General features: G+C 38.6%; 1 protein-coding gene across 1 annotated transcript in view; it reads right to left on the reverse strand.

The window, feature by feature from the left end:
- luzp2 (leucine zipper protein 2) overlaps nt 1-22,413 on the reverse strand; it is a 364,593-nt gene that overhangs the window by 10,604 nt on the left and 331,576 nt on the right. The window contains exons 10-11 of the mRNA XM_041791985.1: nt 13,690-13,794; nt 4,083-4,154 (exon numbers count right to left, since the gene is read on the reverse strand). Coding sequence (XP_041647919.1) covers nt 4,083-4,154; nt 13,690-13,794 — 177 coding nt within the window. The remainder of the gene's footprint in view (nt 1-4,082; nt 4,155-13,689; nt 13,795-22,413) is intronic.

Genomic DNA, 22,413 nt, shown 5'->3' on the forward strand with positions numbered 1-22,413 from the left:
GTTTTGATGCACAGCACCAACGCCTCGGGGAGTAAACTGTTTCTGACTTCAAAAATATGCTACACATTATGTAGAACTATTGCACTACATGGAGTCTTAAACAGAATGCTGTTATCTTGTGCTGCTTTGAATCAGTGACACATTTCGTTGTTGTAATACTTGCAATTGTCGGGATCTCTCTCAGTAAAAATCTCTCTTGGCACAAAGCAAACCAGTGAAGTCAAATCTGCAGCATTTTGTCGAGATCTTGTTTGAAATAATCTGGCATTCTTGTGCAAATAGTCTGCGTGTTTCTAAAAATGGATCAATGCCACTTGGAATGCAAGGCAGTCGCTCAGTTACACAGTATTGCACTGCACTGAAATGAGATGCATTGTTTTTGCTGTACCATCTGCCACAGCCAAACAGGTGTGACTCAATTCAATAATCTGATGAGGAAGGCAGTTATGCAGAGGCTTTGGCAGGGCGCTGAATATCACGCACTTTATGTGACACTGGCACACTGAATATTAGGTTTTAGGAGATTGGTTGTCTCCTTTTTGGGATGTGATTCAGGCGTTGCGTGTCTTTGTAACTCACTGTTTCATTTCCTTTGTTTCTCAGAGGTTCTGTTGGTTGCAGGCTGTGTTGACTCTGCAGGTTATGAGTAGTCAGTCACTTACACTGTGGTATTACATCTGTTTGCTTCTCTTTTTATGATTTCTCTCAGACAGCGCTGGACGGGGAAGAAAATTTGGCCCCGGCATTTTTTTTTCATGAAGCTCTCTGGGTGTTATTTTACCAGCGTAAGGCGTGCTGTCTAAAGCCTGCAGCTCTCTGTGATTTGAAGCATGTATATCTACAGTTTACCATCTTAAAGGTACACAATTCAGGTATAAACCCATGTGTAGAGTGCAAAGAGGTTGCATCTTATGGCTTTATTTGACTGGCATGTCATTATTTTCAGATTTTGTCAGATTTTGTTTTTTTTTTAAGGTCACATATTTTACCCTTGTAAGACAAGCTTATATTGGTCTCAGAGGTCCATAAAACACGCCTGGGAAGTTTGTTTCTAAAAACACTCCAGTATTGGATTTTTGCATGTCTAAAACCCCCTCTGTTTCTGCTCAGAATGAGCTGCTTCTGTGTCTGTGTCTTTTAATGTTAATGAGCTGTCTGACTCCTCCCCTGACCACGCCCCTCTCAGGAAATGGATGTAGCTTAATGGATGTGGCTCTGCTTATCAGAGGAGAATCAGGAGAGGAGGGCGGAGCTTTCATCCAAGCAGGGAGGGCCAACTGAACCTGGGGGCGGGGTTAACTCCCCACATGACATTATGAAGGGAAAATCTGAGAACGGCTTCTTTCAGCACACATTTTCTGAAAGGTGGAGAAAGAGAGAGAGGGGCAGGGGGGTTCTTATTCTTGGGGGGCGGGGGTTGTGGACAGGCTAGGGGCACATATTTTTGATATTTAAGCCTGAAAAAGTGTATCGTCTGGACTTTTTGCCTTAATAAGCTTGTTAAACATCAATCCTGTTGTCCAAAATGAAGCTCTAAACATCCATTTTTTTTTTTTTTTTTGGATAACCTTGTCTTTTATGTGGTCCAGCCTTGTCACTTAAATTTTCAAAACTTTATGGAACTATAAAGATAAGAGAAAAAAAACAAACAGAAATTGAAACTAAATGAGGTTTATTAATTGAATGCAATAAAAATAATGTCTAAGGATTTTTTTGCACAAACTTGTTCTACCATCTATTAGGGAATAAAAAGTGAAGAAAATAATCATTCTGGGAAAAACAGTCTTTAAAATATTTTACAAAAAAGGTCCTTGCACTTTTTGGAATTGGCTTCTTTTGAGTCCTTAATCAAAGCAGTTTCTGTCTGCAGTGAGACAGAGGGACACGTCACGGCCTCTCTGTGTCTCGTTCTCTCCATTACAAGCTCTTCAGGCTGTCACATCCAGCTTCAAATGTTGAAGCAGCGATGGAGCAGCACGTCACAATGCATTGTGGGAAACATTATGATGGCTAATGCTAAAGCTAGCGACAAGAATGATTAAAAAAATGATTAAAAACAGATTAAAAAACGTTGTTCGATGTGTGAGTTACTGGAGTGGATTTAATCTTTAAACATGATTTGGAAACTGCTCCTCCAGAAAGTAAAGCATTGTTAAATGGATTATAGTAGCATACATACTAGAGCAGAGGTCTCCAACTACATTTGTACAAGGGCCAGCTTCTTCCTAAACAGGCACTTTGGGGGCCAAACTTTCAAATAAACTAAATAATTTTTTTTAATGGTCTAATTAACATATTTTTTATATATATTTTATTTCAAATGTGTGCAGTCTTTAGACTCCAAAAGTGAGATCAATCCCAGCCAGCCACAAGGGGGCGACTGAGATATTTAGGCTGTATATTTCTGTGGTTGTAATGTTTTCAATGCAGCATTGTTTCCAAAAGTTTCCATAGAAAGCAACAGATTTAATCAAGAAAAAACTGATAAATATGTGTTTAACATGTATTGACAGGTGGATTTCTGAAAAATGGATGAAACATAAAGTCATTACTGATTAAACTGTTTCAATTCTCAATTGATTTTGGAGTGGCTTTAATAGCTGTAGGGAGTTTACAAAAAAAAAAATCCCAAAATACCATATCATTTTTTGTTTCAGCACACATTTTCCGAAAGGTGGAGAAAGAGAGGGGGAGAGGGAATGGATTTTTCTGGTATTTGAGGGGATTGTGGACAGGCCAGGGACACATATTTGTGTTAGAAAAGCCTGAAAAAGTAATTTTTGCACAATATGTCTCCTTTAAAGCTACCTCTTGCCATTAAATACTACTAGTTTCCTATTTTGCCCATTTTTGGCTCTTCTTTTTACAACTTTTTTTTTTCCAATTGTTGCCACTTTCATCCAATTATTTCCCATTTTCACCACTTTTCACCCATTTAAGCTACCTTTTGCCATGAAATACAACTTTTTTTCCCTATTTTTTTTTAACCATTTTTGCTACTAATTTTTCTTTTTTTCTTTTAACCATTTTTGACCCTTTTCTGCACTTTTCACCCATTTAGGCTACCTTTTGCTATTTAATACCACTTTTTTCCTATTTTTGCCAACAGTTTTTCTACTTTTTCCCATTTTTGCCCCCTTTTCCCCACTTTTTGCCCATTTAAGATACCTGTTGCCATTAAATACCAATCCCTTTTTTTTGCCCATTTTAGTCAGTTTCCACCCATTTTTTGCCATGTTTTTGCCACTCATTTCTTTTGTCACTTTTCACCCATTTTTACTATTTAATGACCCTTTTTCCACCTTTTCCTCCCCATTTCAGCCCCTTTTCACACATTTTTGCTGTTTTTTTGACCATTTTTACCATCTCTGATTTACTTTTAATGCTATTTAATCCATTTTTTCAACTTTTCACCACTTAGATTGTGGCTCTTGCAAAGGTAATTTTCAACAATTTGGCTCTTTGGTTGTGCAGGGTTGAGTAACACTGCTCTAGACTCTTTCCTCTGCACATTTGAATTTGATCATGTTCTGGGGGCCAGATGGGAAGATATGGGGGGCCTGATGTGGCCCCCGGGCTGCCAGTTTATGATCACTGTACTGGAGTATAATCTATCGTATACCCACCACCCATCATGGCTCACACTGTTGCAGCCACCTCTCTGCAAACATCTCCCTCTGTCTAATTCCTGTTGATAGATTGATTCAGAGTAAGCCACATTACTCTGTGCTGTTTATACTCTCTGTGAAGAGGTTTAGGAACTTGTAACTTTAAATAGAAACGGTCAGCAAAGCTGTACTTCATACCATGAAGTTAAAACTTGCAATTACTGCAAAGTTTGTGTGCTGACTGTGATTGGTGCCTTAAAAGAATCTTGCTAAAACGCTGATCTGTTGCATGCTCTTAATAATGCAGTGGTCTTCACTGAGATTAGCTGAAAACAAGAATCTTACACAGAAAGCAGCAGGCTTAACTTTTCAAGCTAATAAAGTCCTGTAAAGGGAGATTTGAATGCAGTGAGCCTCCTCAGTCTCCCAGTTGTCAGATGTGATTATTTCCATATAAATCTGAGTGGAGCTCACCTCTTCTGGCTCTGGTTGCTTTTTTCTCTCCGGGGTTGATTCCTCCTGATTCTGAAAGCAGTCGCCCCCGGCCTGTCAGAGAGGAGGAAAATATCTCAGTGCAGTGCAGAAAGTGCATGCTGGGAAGTTGTGTTGGCATCCCAGCTGTGTGCATTCAATGAAAACACATGAGATGAATAGAGCCACAGCAGAGACGTTAATGTGCTCTTTTGAGTTCTACCAAAGCGCCTTGAAAAGTTTGATCGACGTTTTCTTCAATTAGAGAATCATCCAATTAAATGTTCTTAGACGGCTGCAGCTTTCTCATTAATTAACGGGAAATTAATTAGAAACAAGCTTGATTAATGATGATAACTGTAAGTAAAGATCTGCTGCTTTAATCATTTATTCTGCATAATGACAAATGGAACACCTTTGGGTTTTGATTTTCATTGTTCAGAAAACAACAAAATAATAACATCAGACTCTCACTATGCCATTTTACAGCTTCCCTGACAGTTAACAAGTTGGACTATTAATCACAAGTAGTCAGGAAATGTATAAAAAACACTTAAGACCCACAAAGTGTGCAATAGAGCTGATTTTTTACCAAGATGCACACTGCAAAATGAGTAAAGTAATGATAATACACACTTAAATCAAAATAAACCACAAAAAATGTAGTACATTTGATATGAACAGTCTCTGGGCTTAAGCAGAGTAACTCCACATCAGTACAACCTGCAAAGGAAACACAAAAGTGCACCTACAGATCAGGACAAAATTATGGAAATTTACTTTTTCACCCCAGTTTTTATCAAAAACTGCAAGGAATTAACCTTGCAAAGCAGATGGATACGTCTGTTTCCGTGTTTCTCACTGAATTCATCTTGCAAAGCTCCCATCTGAACCGTTTGGGCCCGGTTAGAAAGTAACAGGACCAATCAGCGACGAGGCGCAGTACTTTCAGGCATGGCAGAGTCGTGTCGTACACAAGCAGCAGCAAGAGCTGGTGCAGTTATGGAGGAAGAGATTGGCGTGGATGCTGCTAAAGCACCAGTTTCATCAGAACTTGACTACATTTCTTTGTTAAAAGAAGAACAAAGAACAGCAGTGAGTTATTTTCTTTTCAAAAATGACAAAAGTCGAGTACTTACATGTCTACAGTCGCCATGTTTCGCGTTATTCCCTGTAGCTACGTACACAGCTCGATAGCTGCTATGTCACATGTTTTGTTGCTCTGATTGGCCCGTAGAGATGTGACAGACAGAACGTTCATCCAATCACCCTCAGAGTATTTTTCAAAGCCTCTACCTTTTCTCAAACGGTTTCTATTGGAGCTTTCCCAGATGGATGTGTGAAACACATCCATCTGACGTGTCAGGTTAAAATTATTTCACAAAAACCAAAAACTACCAGGGCCTAAATCACAGGCTCGGGGTCAAAATCCAGCACGCAAGATGATCTCATATTTCTGTTGTATCTGTCCCATCAGTCTGAGGTCTGCAGGTTTTCTCTAGTATAAAAACGTAAACTTATCCTCAATGATTTCAGATATCCTTGTTAAGTCCTAAAATCTGAAAAGTAAGGAGTAAAAATATTTAGATAAGAAGTCAGGAATGTGGGACAAGAAATAAATTTGTTTTAATTTCGTATTTTCAATGTAGCATCTCACAATTAGACTCAAACTTAGGATTTTGACTTTAAATTTCATAGTTTGAGCATTTCAACTCATAATTTTGACTTCTCATATAATATTTTGACCTTTAAGATTCATAATTCTAATTTTTAAGTGATATTTTGACCTTTATAACTATTACTTTGTATTTTTTAATATTTTCAACTCCAAACTTTGGCCTCATAATCCCACAGTTTGACTTTTTAGACTCACAATTGAAAATTTTGAATCATATTTTGACTTTTAATTTCATGACTACAAATTTTATTTCATATTTTTACTTTCTTTCTAATATATTTGCCATTAAAAAACAATATTTTTCCATTTAAATTTCATGTTTTGACCTTTTTGAACTGATAAATTTACTTTTCTCAGATTGTGAGCCTTTAAACTTATCTTTTTAACTTTTTAAATGTCAAAATCATTCATCATCAGTGCTTTTTTCATATTTTATTACCTGTTAAGCAAGGTTGTCCCTGTTAGGTCCTCAGGTTAGTCCTGAATCCAGAATCCGACCCCTGCTGCGATTGAGTTTGACACCCCTGATCTAAATTATAAGCTTCCTTTAGAACTGACTCTCTGCTCTGCAATGATGTGCTTTAACTTTTTAATACCCAAAGCTGAGAAATTAAAGTTAAACTGAGGGTTGTTGTCACTTTTATACAGTCCAAAAACTTCAGTAAGGGTTTGAGCTGTTTGAGCTCAGTTTAGACTTGAGAAAAAGATTTGTTGATTCTCACAAAGCAGGAGAAGGATCTAGAAAGTTATCACAGCGTTTCCAAGAGCAAAGAACTGGAGTGAGAAGGATCATGAAGAATTTCAATGAGAGCCACACAGTCCAGAAAAAGCCTGGCAGAGGTAGGAGGAGAAAGATTTCAAAGATTCTAGAAAGAAAACTAATGAGAGATGTGTCTAAAGACTCCAGAACAACTGACAAAACTCCAGAGAAGGACTTAGCCAAGTCAGGAACTAGTAGTCTCAAAGAAGACCATCACTAGAGCCCTGCACAGGAATGGACCAAGAAAAAGTCCTGTCCTGCAGGACAGGCCTGGGCAATTAATCACAAATTAAATTAAATCACAATATGGCCAGCTGCAATTTACAAATCGCAGAAGTTGCAATATTTCTTAAACTTGAAATATGTCAAAATAGCAGTTTAAAACATTCATTTTTGCAGCAGCCTTACAAGCTTAACCTCCTCCACCCCAGCTGCCTCCTTTATAGCTTAAAGCTACCCCTGCACCCTTATTTTCAGATTCATGCTACTATGGATTAATTGCTTCTGAAATAATTTCCTTTTTCAATACACATCGTCATTTATGTGTCCATCCATACGGGGATTTCTAGCCACGTGCTCTGGAAAGACGAAGCATGCTGCTTGACTAACCCAGGAAGCATCTTCAGAGCAGAGGCTTCTCTGCAAAGTAAAACTGTAGGCCAGGGGTCTCCAACTACATTTGTACAAGGGCCAGCTTCTTCCTAAACAGGCACTTTGGGGGCCGAACTTTCAAATAAACTGAAGATTTTTTTTTTAATGGTCTAATTAACATATTTTGTGTATATATTTTTATTTTATTTTATTTCAAATTTGTGCAGTTTTTAGGCTAAGATATGGGGGGCCTTATGTGGCCCCCGGGCCGCCAGTTGATGATCACTGCTGTAGGCTATATCCATTTTGCAATGAAAGGGTTAAAAGTATGATGAGTGTTCCTGACTGAATGTAGGTTATAATATTGATTTACTGCTTGAATTTGTTGAAAAATGCACAAGTTGAGTAATCTAATAATGATTGCATATTAAATCGTAATATCGGGGAAAAAAAATTGCAATTAGATTATTTTTACAAATCGTTCAGCCATACTGCAGAAGAGACACCTTAAAGCCAGACTGAAGTCTGCTAAAGAAAATCTGGAGAAAGATTATGAATACTGGAAGCGTCCCAGATGAGACCAAACGAGAGCTCTTTAGCTGTAGAGATGTTGGTGATGTTTAGAGGAAGAAGGGAGAGTTGTATCACGCAAAGAACACCGTACACAGTACATTATGAAGTTAAAAGGTTTATGTTTGCTACAAAGGATGTGTGGTTTCATGTAAAAGTTGAAGAAGCTCTGTGACCACTGATCAACATGTGACCTGTGGTCCCACAGGACAGGACATGATGTTGATCTGTGCATTGTGTTGTTTGAAGTTGTCCTGATGCTTTTTTCTCCTTTCTGGCTGTTTGGATCAGTCTGTTCTATGATGCAGTTTGACAGCAGCTGGTGCTGTAAATAGAGGTGGTGTGCAACTGCAAAGACCGACCAGAGAGGGAGTGTTGTGCTCTGCAGTTTGCTTCGTGAGCCGACCACGGTGCAGGCGGTGAAATTATACCCACTCCTCAGTCTCTCCATTTTCCTTTCTAGGATGCAAAGGCATGACCCGCCTTTCTCTGACTGGTTGGCTAGTTGCTGTTGTCTTTGTTGTATTAATCACTGGCCAAGTAGAGTCGTTTACTTTCATTCTCTCAGATATCCAGTGATGCAACGGGAACTACCAGTGCCATTTCCCCTCATATTTTCTTTACGATGATGCTTTCTAGCTGATGTCAAGCAGCAGAAGCTGAGTGTCAACATGCAAATACAAAAAGGCCTTTTTAGGCATACCAAATATGCAATAGCAGTCTATAGCAGGCTGTTTTACTTTGGTGCATGTGTTGCTAAAATGCTAAATGCTTTAAGTTTGAGGTCTGCCTATGACAAGTCGATTGTTTGTTGCACTGCAGCAAACCTAGAATTTGTCATAGTCGTTCCCAAACCATCACACTGACTACAAGCCATCCGTGCTCACATAAACCGTCCCTCCTCATTTCCTCCCGGCCATTTGGACAGGGAGGCAGATGTGCTAATGTTCACCAACAAACACAAAATGTGCGTCTCTGTTTCAAATACATCTCCTCTTATCTGTATCAGAATGTTTCTCTCTGCTGCTGCAGGATTTTTACAACCCAGCCAAAATTATATAATCAATTCTGGACACCGGCAGACATTGTTTTTGGCACAATTTCATTAAAGAACAATCTCTTGGACACGCTTTCCACGGAGGGTAATTTCCTCTCTGGGTGGCATCCCTCCATACTCCTCTGTCTGCAGCGCTCTATCAGCTCAGATCTGTAATAGTTCTTGATAGCCACTTGTCAGAAATCCTTATGGAGCCTGTTTCCTTCCCCTTGCTTTCTTCACATCCTCTTACTTTTGACAGGATTGGAGATACTCATTCACAGCCTCCCTGATAACTGACTGCTCACCGATGGCTGGATCTTAGAGGGGTAAGTGTGTGACTATCAGGTACCAAAGACCTTCACAATAATCAGTACAGCAGAGGTCAGAGACTTATTCCCTCCTTCCTCCCTCAATAACTGCCAGCGAGACTCTCAACTCCCTCTGATGTTGCAATGAAGATCTGCAGTAAAGATCTGTGTTTGCTCTGATGAAGAGCAGCAGTGTGGAAATGTCTTTGGGGTGAGATTGTATGTGCAAATCTTTACTGCTGCTATGCTCCTGTGAAACTGAAGTTATTGATTTAGATTACAGTCTGTGGGCTTAAGGAACAAAAAGAGCAATTTCTCCATATTTGATTGCTTTTGAATTTGTCAATATATCTATGACATGGTTTACAATTTTCTAAATCAAAAGTTTTAAAACACCTGGGTGACGCCTTAAGCATGGATTTTTATCTAACAGTGCAAATCTCAAAAATAGTCAATAATAAAAAAAAATAAATAAAAAGGCAGCCAACCCTCAAACCAACAAGCTCAACTTTAAAATCCCTGAACAGTGAAATCCAAATTTTGTGCATGAACCAGTGATTCTCAACGTGTGGCTCTTAAGTGATTATCTGTGGCTCCTTTATGTCTTAATATTAAATCTTAATCCCCCAGAAAATCTTAAAAAGGGGGGGATTTTTTTTGCAATTTTTACCATTTTTGCAACACTGAAAAAATGTTTTGTTGATCCTACTTAATTTTATCAATTTTAGCAGTTGCATGCAATATGTTTATCTAGATATAGATATAATTTTTTTGTTGATTGAACTTCATGTTTTCAAGTAATCTCAGATGAACAATACAGGTAAATTTAACTTAATAATTTTGTGTAGCAGGTGCCAAAAATTTTAAAGGAAAGTCAACTAAACCTAGGTTAAACAGCCTCAAATGAATGGAGTTGAATTAACTCAATTTTATTAATTTTAGCAGTTGCACAAAAGAAATTTGCCTAGATTCCACATAAGTTTTTTAAGTTGACTCAACTTATTATTCTTAGGTAATTCCAAATTAGACGTATATTTGCTCAACTTTAATACACTGTAAAGCAAGATGAGTATATCGTAGGTAGCTGCTTACCTTTAAATGTCATATGGTACTCTCTGATAATGTTTTTTTTATGTTATCATTTCACCTAAGGTGGACTAACTTGTACAATCATCTGTAGCAATGACTGTCAGTCATCCACTGAACCAGCAGGTGAAATTTCACAAATGTCAATCTGTCATACAGCATTCATTGACAGTTACAACAGTATCATTGCCCCACATAGGTAGGCCGTTTTTAATTGAGACAGCAACTTCACTCATGGTGCATTTTATTTCATTATTTTATTTAACTTTTATTTAACCAGGAGAAAACCGCTTTGAGATTAAAAATCTCTTTTTTGAGGGTGTCCTGGCCAAGACAGCAGCAGCAAACTGAGTGCATAAAGGTTTAGTGCCCAAAGGCATTCTGGGAAAACTGCAGATTTTTCATAACTCAAATAATTTGAGTAATAACCAAGTGTTGGCTACGTCTTGATATCTACGGCTATAACCTTATAAAAACAAGCAATATCATCCATCCATGTTCTATACCCCTTGTTCCGTTCCGGGTTGGGGGGGGGGGGCTGAAGCCTATTCCAGCCGTCATTGGGCGAGAGGCGGGGTACACCCCGGACTGGTTGCCAGTCAATCGCAGGGCTGACATATAGAGACTGACAACCAGACACGCTCACATTCACACCTACAGCCAATTTAGAGTGATCAGTTAACCTAACGAGCATGTTTTTGGTGGTGGGAGGAAGCCGGAGTACCCGGAGAGAACCCACGCATGCACGGGGAGAACATGCAGACTCCGCACAGAAAGGCCCTGACCGGGAAACCAGCAACCTTCTTGCTGTAAGACAACAGCACTAACCACTGTGCCGCCCAAAACAAGCAATATGTGTTAAAAAAAATACTTAGAAACTAATTTAACTCTCTGACACAAGCTTCACCACCAATAACATTAAATTTCTTACTTACTGAAAAACAGGTGGGTAATTGATTGTTGATTAAAATCAACTCATTTGAAACGGAGACAGCACATTTTGAAATTAGTCTAAAAATATAAGGATTGAATTACACATTTACAGTAAATCAGTGAAACAACCCTAATAATTATACGTTACAAATACTAAGGGTCAAAATCTGTTTTTTCAGTGCATGTTTCACCCATTTAAGCTATCTTTTGCCATTAAACACCCCTTTTTTCCTTTGGCCATTTTTCAACTTCTTTTTGACACAATTTCCCAATTTTTGCCACTTTGATCCCGTTTTTGCCCTTGTGCACCATTGCTTGCTACTTTTTGCCCATTTAAGCTACCCTTTGCCAAAATTACTTTGGTAATTACTTTGGCTACCCTTTGCCATTAAATACACCCTTTTTTCCTTTTTTTTGCCAATTTTTGCAACATCTTTTTGCCATTTTTATCTCATTTTTGCCCTTTTATTGCCACTTTTGCCACTTGTTGTCCAAATAAGCTACCTTTTGCCATTAAATACCACTTGTTTCCTTTTTCCCAAATTGTTACCTTTTCTTTTTGCCACTGTTTTGCCCATTTTTCACCCTTTTTTTTTTTTGCCATATTTTGCCCATTGAAGCCATTAAAGCCTGAAAACTCAAATTATAGCTGGAAAATTCTATTTTTTGGAACTGAAATGTTTATTTCACTTTCTACTGAAATCCAAATTTCCATAAAACTTAACATATATATTTTTTGTGGCTCATTTTATACATTAGGTGTTTTTGCTAACTGATAATCCACTTGAGGGCACTTTTATCATATTTCCCATTGTATTCAGAATTTTTTAAAAATAATTTATGATACATTAGCTGGAGTTATCATGAAAGTATATATCAAATATGATACAACAGGCTTTAAAGGGTTAAGCTACCTTTTGCCATTAAATACCACTTGTTTCCTTATTTCCCCAATTTCTGTCCTTCTTTTTGCCACTATTTTACAGATTTTTGCCCCTTTTCACTATTTTACTGCCACATTTTGCCCATTTAACCTACCTTTTGCCGTTGCATACCATTTGTTTCCTATTTTTTCCCCTTTTTTTCTAATCTTGACTGCTTTTTGCCCATTTTAGTCACTTTCAGTCATTTTTTGCCATGTTTTTGCCATTTTTGGACCATTTTTGCCACCTGTAACTCATTGCTGTGCCACTTCTCACCCATTTTTGCTAGCTTCTGACCATTTTTTCACTTTTTCTCCCCATTTTCACACCACATTTTCACCCATTTTTGTCACCTGTAACTTCTTTTTTGTCACTTTTTTCCCATTTTTGCCACTTTTCACCACTTAAATTGTGGCTCTTGCAACATTATTTTCAACAATTTGGCTCTTTGGTTGAGCAGGGTTGAGTAACACTGGTCTAAACACTCTAGATATGCTGGAATAAGGTTGCTGTAAACATGTGAAAACACTACAAGTGACTGAATTTCGGATTTAGACCCACCACATCACTATGCTGACGAAAACCTCCCATAGACGGTGTTTAGGAAAGGGCAGAGCCTTTGAAAAGAAAAAACTTGGAGAAATTCTGTTCTTTGTTCTTCTTTTAACAAAGAAATGTCGTCAAGTTCTGAAAAAACTGACACCATAGCAGCATCCATGCTAATCTCCTCCGCCATAATTACACTGGCCTCTTGTTGCTGCTTGCTTACGCCACGACTCCGCTGTGCCCGAAAGTTCTGCCCCTACCTCCTGATTGGAGTAAGACTCTCTAACTGGGCCTAAACTGTTCAGATGGAAGGTTTGCAAGATGGTTTCACCAGTGAGAAACAGACGACTTCCCAAATCTATCAGCCACGGTGGTCATTAAAACTATATCAGAGATTTGTGCCAGAAAACAGTAAATTTAATCCCCAACTTCTGTCTCTGCTCTGGCACAGAGCCAGGCAGCCACGCTCTCACCAGAATTCACCATAAGGTCAGGGGACCGGCTAACTGCTGGAAGGCCTTTCCATTTTTTTTACTTGAACCAGAGGAGGTGCTAGGTTCCAGAAGTTTAGTAAAGTATTCAATCAAAACACGTTCTATTCCTGCCAAATCTGTCACAATGAAAGCCTCCAACTTATCATCATTGAAGACTTTTATTTTGAAGAGCAACATCAGGAAATTGAATGTTTTCATGAGGAATTTAACAACAAAGATGTCTCATAAATATAACTTTGCTGTTGATTTTAGAACACCTTCAAAAGGGCACATATTTTACCCCTTTAAGATGAGTTTATATTAGTCTCAGAGGTCAACTGATAAAACAAAAAGAGAGGCAAAGCATCTTTTACAGTTCTGATCGATAAATGATGCAAATCAACCTGTAAATCATTGTGACGCTAATTTTATGTAGTCCTAATTTTTACGTCATGGTGACACAGAGAAAGTTTGAACAAGATAAACTCTGTTGACCAAAGAATGCATCATCAGGTTGAAACTTGTTGCCTTTCTTGCATAAAGTTTTCCAATTAAGGACTCGAATGAAGACACTTGGAGTCAGAGCGGCTTGTCTGATTTCTGATGAGGGACCCGAGCATGAATTCAGCGAACAGATGAACCTCGGTGAGACGGGCCCTCGGGTCACACAGGCCATTTCAGTTTAATTACTCTAAAGGCTCACCTTTTCCATCTGGCACTCTTTAACGGCACCGCTCTCTCTCCTCATTACTCCGATGTTCACGGGTGATTTAGTGGCTGTGACAATTCTCTGCACTTTGGAGATATCCTGTTGGAAAAAAAGAGAGAAAACATTTCAACTGGGGGTTAAAAATTAAATGTGCAAATGGCTTGTTGATGCAGAGGAGGCTCTGGGGTTCTCTAGAAGTAAACAGCTCTAGCCCCCATGTTCACAGCAGTTTAATTTATACTTTTCATTTAAACTAACTCTGCTTATTTATTGGAGTTAATAAATAATGGCTGGAATAACTTTTTTTTGCCCTTCCAACTACCTTTCATGAAACACAGCTGGAAGCCATACTGCACAATCTCACTGTTTCTCCAGGCTGAATTACAGAAAAGTCAAATAGGGGGACACAGGGAGAGCTTTCTGGGGCCCAGTCAAACAGGGACCCAAGGAGGCCAGCAAAATCCTGATCCATTGTAGAGTGAAGCTGTGATAACAATATTCATGTTTTTTACCTGGATAATAATCCCTCTAATACAGGAATCAAATATCTTTTTTCGTTTATTCATATTGTAGCATCTTTAAAATGTGATTACCTTTTATTGAAACAGAGTAAAATGGGTAAAAAGTGGCAGGAGAAAGTTAAAAAGCAGCAAAAATGAGCTTTAAGAGGTAAAATGGGAAAACAGAGAAAAACAGAGACAAAAAAAAATTTGTGAAAAGTGACATACACAGGAAGAAAAAGAGGTGGGAAGAGTTTAAAAAGTGGCAAAAATTGAATAACAGAGAACAAACATGTGGAGGTGGCAGAGATGGGAGGAAAAGGTGGTGAAAGAGGACTGAAAAGTGGCATCATGGTTTAAAGAAAAAGAAATAGGGGGAAATTTAGGCATAATTTGGATTTTTAGATTGGAATAAAACTGGTTAAAAATGGGAAAATTGATTAAGAAAGGCACAAAAAAAAAATCAGCAGGAAAAGGAAAGAAAAATGTTTAGGAGTGGCATAAACTGCCAGAAAACGTGGTGGAAAGGGTTTAGCAAATGGCAAAATTGGATAACAGATGCAAAAATGGGCAGAAAAGGTTGTGAAAAAGATTTGAAACATGGCAAAAATTGGTTCAAAGATACTGCAAAAGCAGGAAATTAGATGAAATTGGATTTTAATTAGGCAGAAATGGATTTTAGGTGGGAAAACTGATTAACCAAGGCAAATAATTGGCAGCAAATAGAAACAAATGGGTTAACCGTGGCAAAAACAGCAGAAAATGTGGTGCAAAGGGGTGTCAAAAGAGGCAAAGTCGGGTTAAAGTGCACAAAATTGTCTAAAAGTAGCACCAATATTAATGCCACTAATCCAGCACAAAAACATTGGTTATCTATATATCCTAACCAGAGAGGGGCCATTCTCTGGGTTTATTAGGGGTCCAGCCAAACCTGTGGGCAGACCTGATCTGCAGTATGATAATGAGTATTTATTTGACTTTATAAACAGATGTCTGCATGAGTGCTAAAACATTTCAACTTGAGCTAAAAATCTGCCTGTATCGAAAGCTAATCAGTGTCGAGAGCCAGGAACTATCGATCTGACCTCCTTTCAGCAAACAATTTAAAGAGTCTTGGCCAAGAGTCCTAAACTCTGACTGTTGGCTTCACCAAAATCACTGCAGAGTTAGCATCCTCTCCCAGAGGCATAGATCCCCTCTATCAGACAACGACAGACGATGTGTTCCAAGATTCCTTATATGCTGATGTCAAGCAGGTAAAATATTGACCATAATCCCTCTTTGTTAAGGCTTTTAACTGGAAATGATTTGCGTAAACCCCCCAGAATACAAAACAGGCTTATACTGATGGGACTGAAATGAGTTCTGCAGGTATTTGATTAAAATCCAAAGTATTACACAAAGCTGTATTCTCTCCTCACATTACCTCCAGCAGAAAAGTCAGACGTAAACCGTGATGTTATCAAATCATCCCAAGGCTGCTCATAATTAAATGTTATTGGAATACAATATAAAATGCAACATTTAACCTGCAGATGCAGCATTATTTTTGATGAAAAGTTAAAAGTGGAATAAAGTAGTTTTAATGAAGACCAGTGGAGAGGACCTGGTCCCAGAATGATTCTTTTTCAAATTATAAAAATATTACAATAGATGTGTTTGTAAAATGGAAAGCCATAAATGTCATTTGAACTAGCTTTGGGTCATAATGTTAATATCTCTGATAAAATGTCAGTGTAAAAAGGTTCTTGAAGACATTTCCAGTGTCCTACTGGTGGTTGCTCCCTTGGTGCCCCAATTTTTAAAATACACGATGGAAAAGGTCTTTTTCATATGTCTTTAAGGTAGAAACCATGATGAGGTGAGCACTTAGTTTTAATGTAAGCAGAAAGATTAACATGAAGTGCCCTCTTTAGTGACCTCTAAGATAACAATTACAGACAAAGTGCCCTCTTTAGTGACCTCTAAGAGAACAATTACAGACACAGTGCCCTCTTTAGTGACCTCTAAGAGAGCAATTACAGACACAGTGCCCTCTTTAGTGACCTCTAAGAGAACAATTACAGACAAAGTGCCCTCTTTAGTGACCTCTAAGAGAACAATTATAGACAAAGTGCCCTCTTTTGTGACCTCTAAGAGAACAATTATAGACAAAGTGCCCTCTTTTGTGACCTCTAAGAGAACAATTACAGACAAAGTGCCCTCTTTAGTGACCTCTAAGAGAGCAATTACAGACACAGTGCCCTCTTTAGTGACCTCTAAGAGAACAATTACAGACAAAGTGACCTCTTTAGTGACCTCTAAGATAACAATTACAGACAAAGTGCCCTCTTTAGTGACCTCTAAGAGAACAATTACAGACAAAGTGCCCTCTTTAGTGACCTCTAAGAGAGCAATTATAGACAAAGTGCCCTCTTTTGTGACCTCTAAGAGAACAATTACAGACAAAGTGCCACCTTTAGTGACCTCTAAGAGAACAATTACAGACACAGTGCCCTCTTTTGTGACCTCTAAGAGAACAATTATAGACAAAGTGCCCTCTTTTGTGACCTCTAAGAGAACAATTACAGACAAAGTGCCCTCTTTTGTGACCTCTAAGAGAACAATTACAGACACAGTGCCCTCTTTAGTGACCTCTAAGAGAACAATTACAGACAAAGTGCCCTCTTTAGTGACCTCTAAGAGAACAATTACAGACAAAGTGCCCTCTTTAGTGACCTCTAAGAGAGCAATTATAGACACAGTGCCCTCTTTAGTGACCTCTAAGAGAACAATTACAGACAAAGTGCCCTCTTTAGTGACCTCTAAGAGAACAATTACAGACAAAGTGACCTCTTTAGTGACCTCTAAGAGAGCAATTACAGACACAGTGCCCTCTTTAGTGACCTCTAAGAGAACAATTACAGACAAAGTGCCCTCTTTAGTGACCTCTAAGAGAGCAATTATAGACAAAGTGCCCTCTTTTGTGACCTCTAAGAGAACAATTACAGACAAAGTGCCCTCTTTAGTGACCTCTAAGAGAACAATTAAGGACAAAGTGCCACCTTTAGTGACCTCTAAGAGAACAATTACAGACAAAGTGACCTCTTTAGTGACCTCTAAGTGAACCAAATTAGACAAAGTGCCCTCTTATGACCTTAGAGTGTACAAAAACAAAGTGCCCTTCTTAATGACCTCTAAGTGAACAAAAATAGACAAAGTGCTCTTCTTAATGACCTCTAAATAGAGTGTAATCCTCCTGGCTACTATGGTCTTACTATTTTTTTTTTTTTTTTTACTATTTTTACCCTCTAAAACACAGGTTTTCTCACTGCTCCGATTCGGAGCACATCAGCCTCACAGGATTCATGTTTTATCATTTGGACAACAGTTCAGGTGGTAGGGATACAGATTGCTCCATAATCTCCAGAGAGAACTTTTCATCTCTGACTGTCCATCTTGTTTTCCTCCCACAACCTTGACATTGCTTTAGCTCACTCCACTGAAGCATCATTGTCCATCACATCAGCTCTCACTGCAGTAAATCCCAAATCTGTCTCCCAGAATCGTGCTTCCTTCTCTCTCTGAGCTGATCTAGGTACCATGATGAAGACATCACATGCACGCTGGTGTGAAGTCACACACCTGAGAGTGAAAAAAGTACATACGACTGTGCAGAAATTAGACCCTGAAAGTGGCTTTCACTGGCTTTTAATGAGTTTGAGCTCACTGAGAAAAATGCAACACAAACTGGTGGATGGATACCTCTAGGTTAGTCTGATTTATTCAGTAATGACAGTTACAGACTGCTGTGTCTTTTTAGAACCACCTGTGGTACAGCTTGTTGTTTATTAAATATTAAACAAAGAGAATAAAGCATTAAAAATGATAGAAACTAAAAGCAACACAGGAATAAATAATATCTTCTCATCTGAGTGCACAAAATCATAATAATGTAAAATAAAAGACATAATAAAGTAGGTGCCTTTAGGACCAATGCATCATATTTATGATGACGCTTTTAGTCTGAGAGGTGTTTATGCATCTCTGAAGTGAGCTGAGGAAATGTGCAGCTATTGGGAGAGAGTTTTAATAACAAATATACAAAACAGCTGTTTTCAGATGTATATGTATGTTATGAATGATTATGACCTGTGGTGTATGAAGTTCATGTCTCATACACCGAAGCTCAAGACCATTACCCCAGTACCACAGCCTTTAGTGATCTCTACTCCTATTCCCTGGACTGGTTACCAGTGAATCACAGGGCTGACATGCAAAGACAGATAACCCTGCATGCTAACCCTTGCACCTCATATCACTGTAGAGCCACCAGTTAACCACTGGAGTTTGTCTTTTGACTATTGGAGGAAACTGGAGTACCTGCAGAGAACTCACAGCGGGAGAACATGCACATTTCACTAAAAGTGTTCTTATCTCTGCCTTACTGGGAGGTGTGGGCCTTATCGGAAGAATATCATATTTTTCTGGCCTGATCATGATTTACATTACCTCAAGATTCATTATTATCTAATTCCTAAGACTTATTTGTAAGCTACTGTGCAGAACAGCAAAATTACTCTTTTTCTTTCTTTATTTTTTACTTCAGCAACAATCTGTCGGTCAACTTATGAAATGTTTGAATGACTTCCGGCTGATAGTCGGCCCCATCCGGCTGTTGGCATTTTCTCTGGAAATAAATGTAAAGGTTAGAAATGTGGCATCTCAGTAAACTCTGTACTTCCACACCTCCATTCTTGTCTAGTTTGAGATGAAAGATGTCTGCATAGGATCCCCCTGTGTATCATCACTCGTCGCCCCTCCAGAAGCCTCTTCTTCCTCCACCCTCGTCTCCTCCAGGTGCATTAGTGAAATTAGAGGGTCTGTCATCACGGTGGAGGAGGGATGATTTCCAGGACGTGAGGACGCACATATTGATTTAATGATATTTCTGTCCCTGGTTAGCTACGGTGGCCATGATGTTTTCACTTTTCATTCAACCTTTTGCATTTCATGGCATGTTTGTATCAAGAGATTTTCTGTTTTTAATTTCATGGTATTTGCAATATGGTTAGTGTTTCACAAAATGTCTTGAATGTTGCTTGAATTGATCAGGAATAAGTAATTATGATCAGTGTTTAACGAAAGGTAATTGATCAGTAGATTGGAGTTTAAACATTAAGCAAGTGGTCCCAAAACTGGGGTCTGCACCCGCCAGAGATCTCGGGGGTGGCAGGAACCTGTCTGCTCTCATGGGGGTGAAACACAGTGAGGCAAAGCATTGGCTTCACTACTTGTGGACTGGCATGGTGCAAGCATTGCCTGCCAGTGCCAACAGATGCACTGACAGTCTCACTCATGGTCTCACCAGACGACTGAAGTCATGGCAGACCCCCTCGAAAACGAGATGCTGCATCTCAAGGGGCTATCCTAAATAAATTGAATTGAACTGAATGGCAGAGGGTGAAAATTCCTCTGTTCCTCCCAGCATTGTGAGTATTCTCGCTACAATTCGCTGTCTTTCTCTCTGTTACGCTCCGACTCGTCTTTCAAACTATATAAACTCCAAAACTTTGAATAGAAACACACCCACAAATGCTGCTGGGATTGAAGTTACTCATGTCCGCCATCTCCTGGTGTAAAGTAGTAACAACATTAGGAACCATATTTGCAGCTACAGCCTGTTTAATGCAGCAATGTTGCTTGTCGCAATTTTGCGACTTTGGCGGTGAAAGGGTTAACAGTACCAGTCTCTAAAAGGGTTAAAATCTAAAAAATATTATTAATATTTGATATGTACATTTTAGACTGAAGTGGTTTTAAAAGACTGACTTGTTTGCAGAAAAATATATTATATTATTATCATATTTTTACAGCAGTTTTTGAAGGTGGACAGTTTTTTGTCCTTAGGAACAAAAACTTATTAAAGGAACTCTTTAGGGTTCAGGCATGATCCCTTAAAATGAAGGTCTGAGAAACAGGGATGAAGCTTGCTATAAGCCAAAAATAAAATGTGTAGATTTATTCAAAAAGGAGACAAAGTTTTACATTTTAAATTCACACGGCAGCAGAGGTCATATAGAGAGTTTGAATATTTATAGGACTTCTTGGGTCATTTCTATTGACATTTCTGAGAATAGCTTTGCTCTCTGACCAGCTCCTTTCACACATTTTGTTTTCAGGATTATTTTGCAAATGTATACACATGTTTCACAGTCAGATCTCGAATGCAAATAAAATTAATGGACATTCTTTGCCTGCAGACTCTTAAAAATTTATTCTGGACAGAACTTTTTTCCAATACTGACCCTGAGAGCAGTGAGTGCCATCTTGACCCCTCTGCATAGAGATTGTTGACACTGTTTTAGGGTGACTCCACTCTTTCACCCACAGAGCTTTACTCACAGCTCCAGCAAGAGGCCACCTTAAAGAGTGAGCTGCTATATATATGAGCTGAGTGTGGAGCCGATCTATAAGTCAGTGGCTCGAGTAGGCGTCGAGACTGAAACGGAACCGTAGGAAGACCGGTATGTTATGGTACGTCATCTTTAATATCCAGACATTTTCAGACATTGTCGAAAAACACATCTTTGACTTTTCTTAGAATCAACTTTTCACTTTTTAAAGACTTTGTGCATCAACATATTTCTGTTTTAGTTCAGAAGTCATGTCAGAGAAATGTTGGATTATATAGCGGCCTATTTGGCTTTCTGGAACCTGTTTTCAGACAGGCATCAAACAGGAAACCAAGTTTTAACAGCAGATATTTCTCCCAAAATAACTCTGTCTGTTATGGATGGTTTCCTGCACAGGACCACTACCTGGTTCTTTTCTTAACTGGGTCAGAAGTGGCCTCCTGAGAGCACAAAACAAGATGGTAGCAAGATGAACACGGGCAATTTTACCCTGTCACTGTCAGCCTCAATTCCTGCCTCTGTCAGTCCAAACAAGATGTTTTTAGGGAGCTTCGGTGGAATTGGCTTTACTTTAGGAGGCGACAACTTCTGGGCAAGATTTCATGAATTATTTCTCAACTTTGACAGCAGAATTAGTAAAATTTTACAGAGACAGGTCTGAAGAAGGAGGCTATTTAACATGTTTCTCTCTATATGGTCAGTCATCCTGCAGTAGAAACTTGAATGAGTGCTCAAACTAAGGATGTCCCTCAACTGTGGGATGATTTGCTCAAGCTTTGACTTCATTTATTTAAAAATGGGATGAAATTAGGAGCAGTGTGAGTGCAGGAATCAGCAGGGGGATAGGTATGCTTCAACTGGGCCAAGTGTGAGTGCACCTTAAAACCATCAGATGTCCCTTGTCTTAAGAGTTACAGTCGACTCAACCCTGCTCAACCAAATAGCCAAATTGTTGAAAAATACTTTTGCAAGATCCACAATCTAAATGGTCAAAATGCAGCAAAAATGGGTGAAAAGGGGTGAAAATGGGGAGAAAAGGTGGAAAACAGTCAATAAGTAGCAAAAATGGGTGAGAAGTGACTAAAAAAATTTGTTACAGGTGGCAAAAATGGTCCAAAAGTGGCAAAAATGTGGCAAAAAAAGAGTAAAAAGTGAGTGACTAAAATGGGCAAAATGCAGTCAAAATTGGCAAAAATTGGGAAAAAATAGGAAACAAGTGGCAAAAGGTAGCTTAAATGGACAAAATGTGGCAAAAAAAAAGTGAAATAGTCAAAAAAATGGCAAAAATTTGGGAGAGAAGAAAACAAGTGGTACTGAATGGCAATAGATAGATAATTTTGATGAAAAGTGGCAAAAAAAAGGAAAAAAAAGGGTGAAAATGGGAAAAAAGTGGCAAAAATGGGGAAAGTGGCAAAAAGAAGTTGCAAAAATGGGCAAAAAATAAGAAAAATGGGGTATTTCATGGCAAAAGGTAAATGGGCAAAAAAGTGGCAAAAAAAATGTGAAATGGTCAAAAAAATGGCAAAAATTTGGGAGAGAAGAAAACAAGTGGTACTGAATGGCAATAGATAGATAATTTGGACGAAAAGTGGCAAAAAAATGGAAAAAAAAGGGCGAAAATGGGAAAAAAGTGGCAAAAATGGGGAAAGTGGCAAAAAGAAGTTGCAAAAATGGGCAAAAAATAAGAAAAATGGGGTATTTCATGGCAAAAGGTAAATGGGCAAAAAAGTGGCAAAAAAATGGTAAAAATGGCAAAAATGTTCTCTTTAAGATTTTCTGGGGGAAAAATATTTGAAATTAAGACATAAAAGAGCTACAAATAA

Source organism: Cheilinus undulatus, linkage group 1 (assembly GCF_018320785.1).
Source record: "Cheilinus undulatus linkage group 1, ASM1832078v1, whole genome shotgun sequence".
Classification (NCBI taxonomy): domain Eukaryota; kingdom Metazoa; phylum Chordata; class Actinopteri; order Labriformes; family Labridae; genus Cheilinus; species Cheilinus undulatus.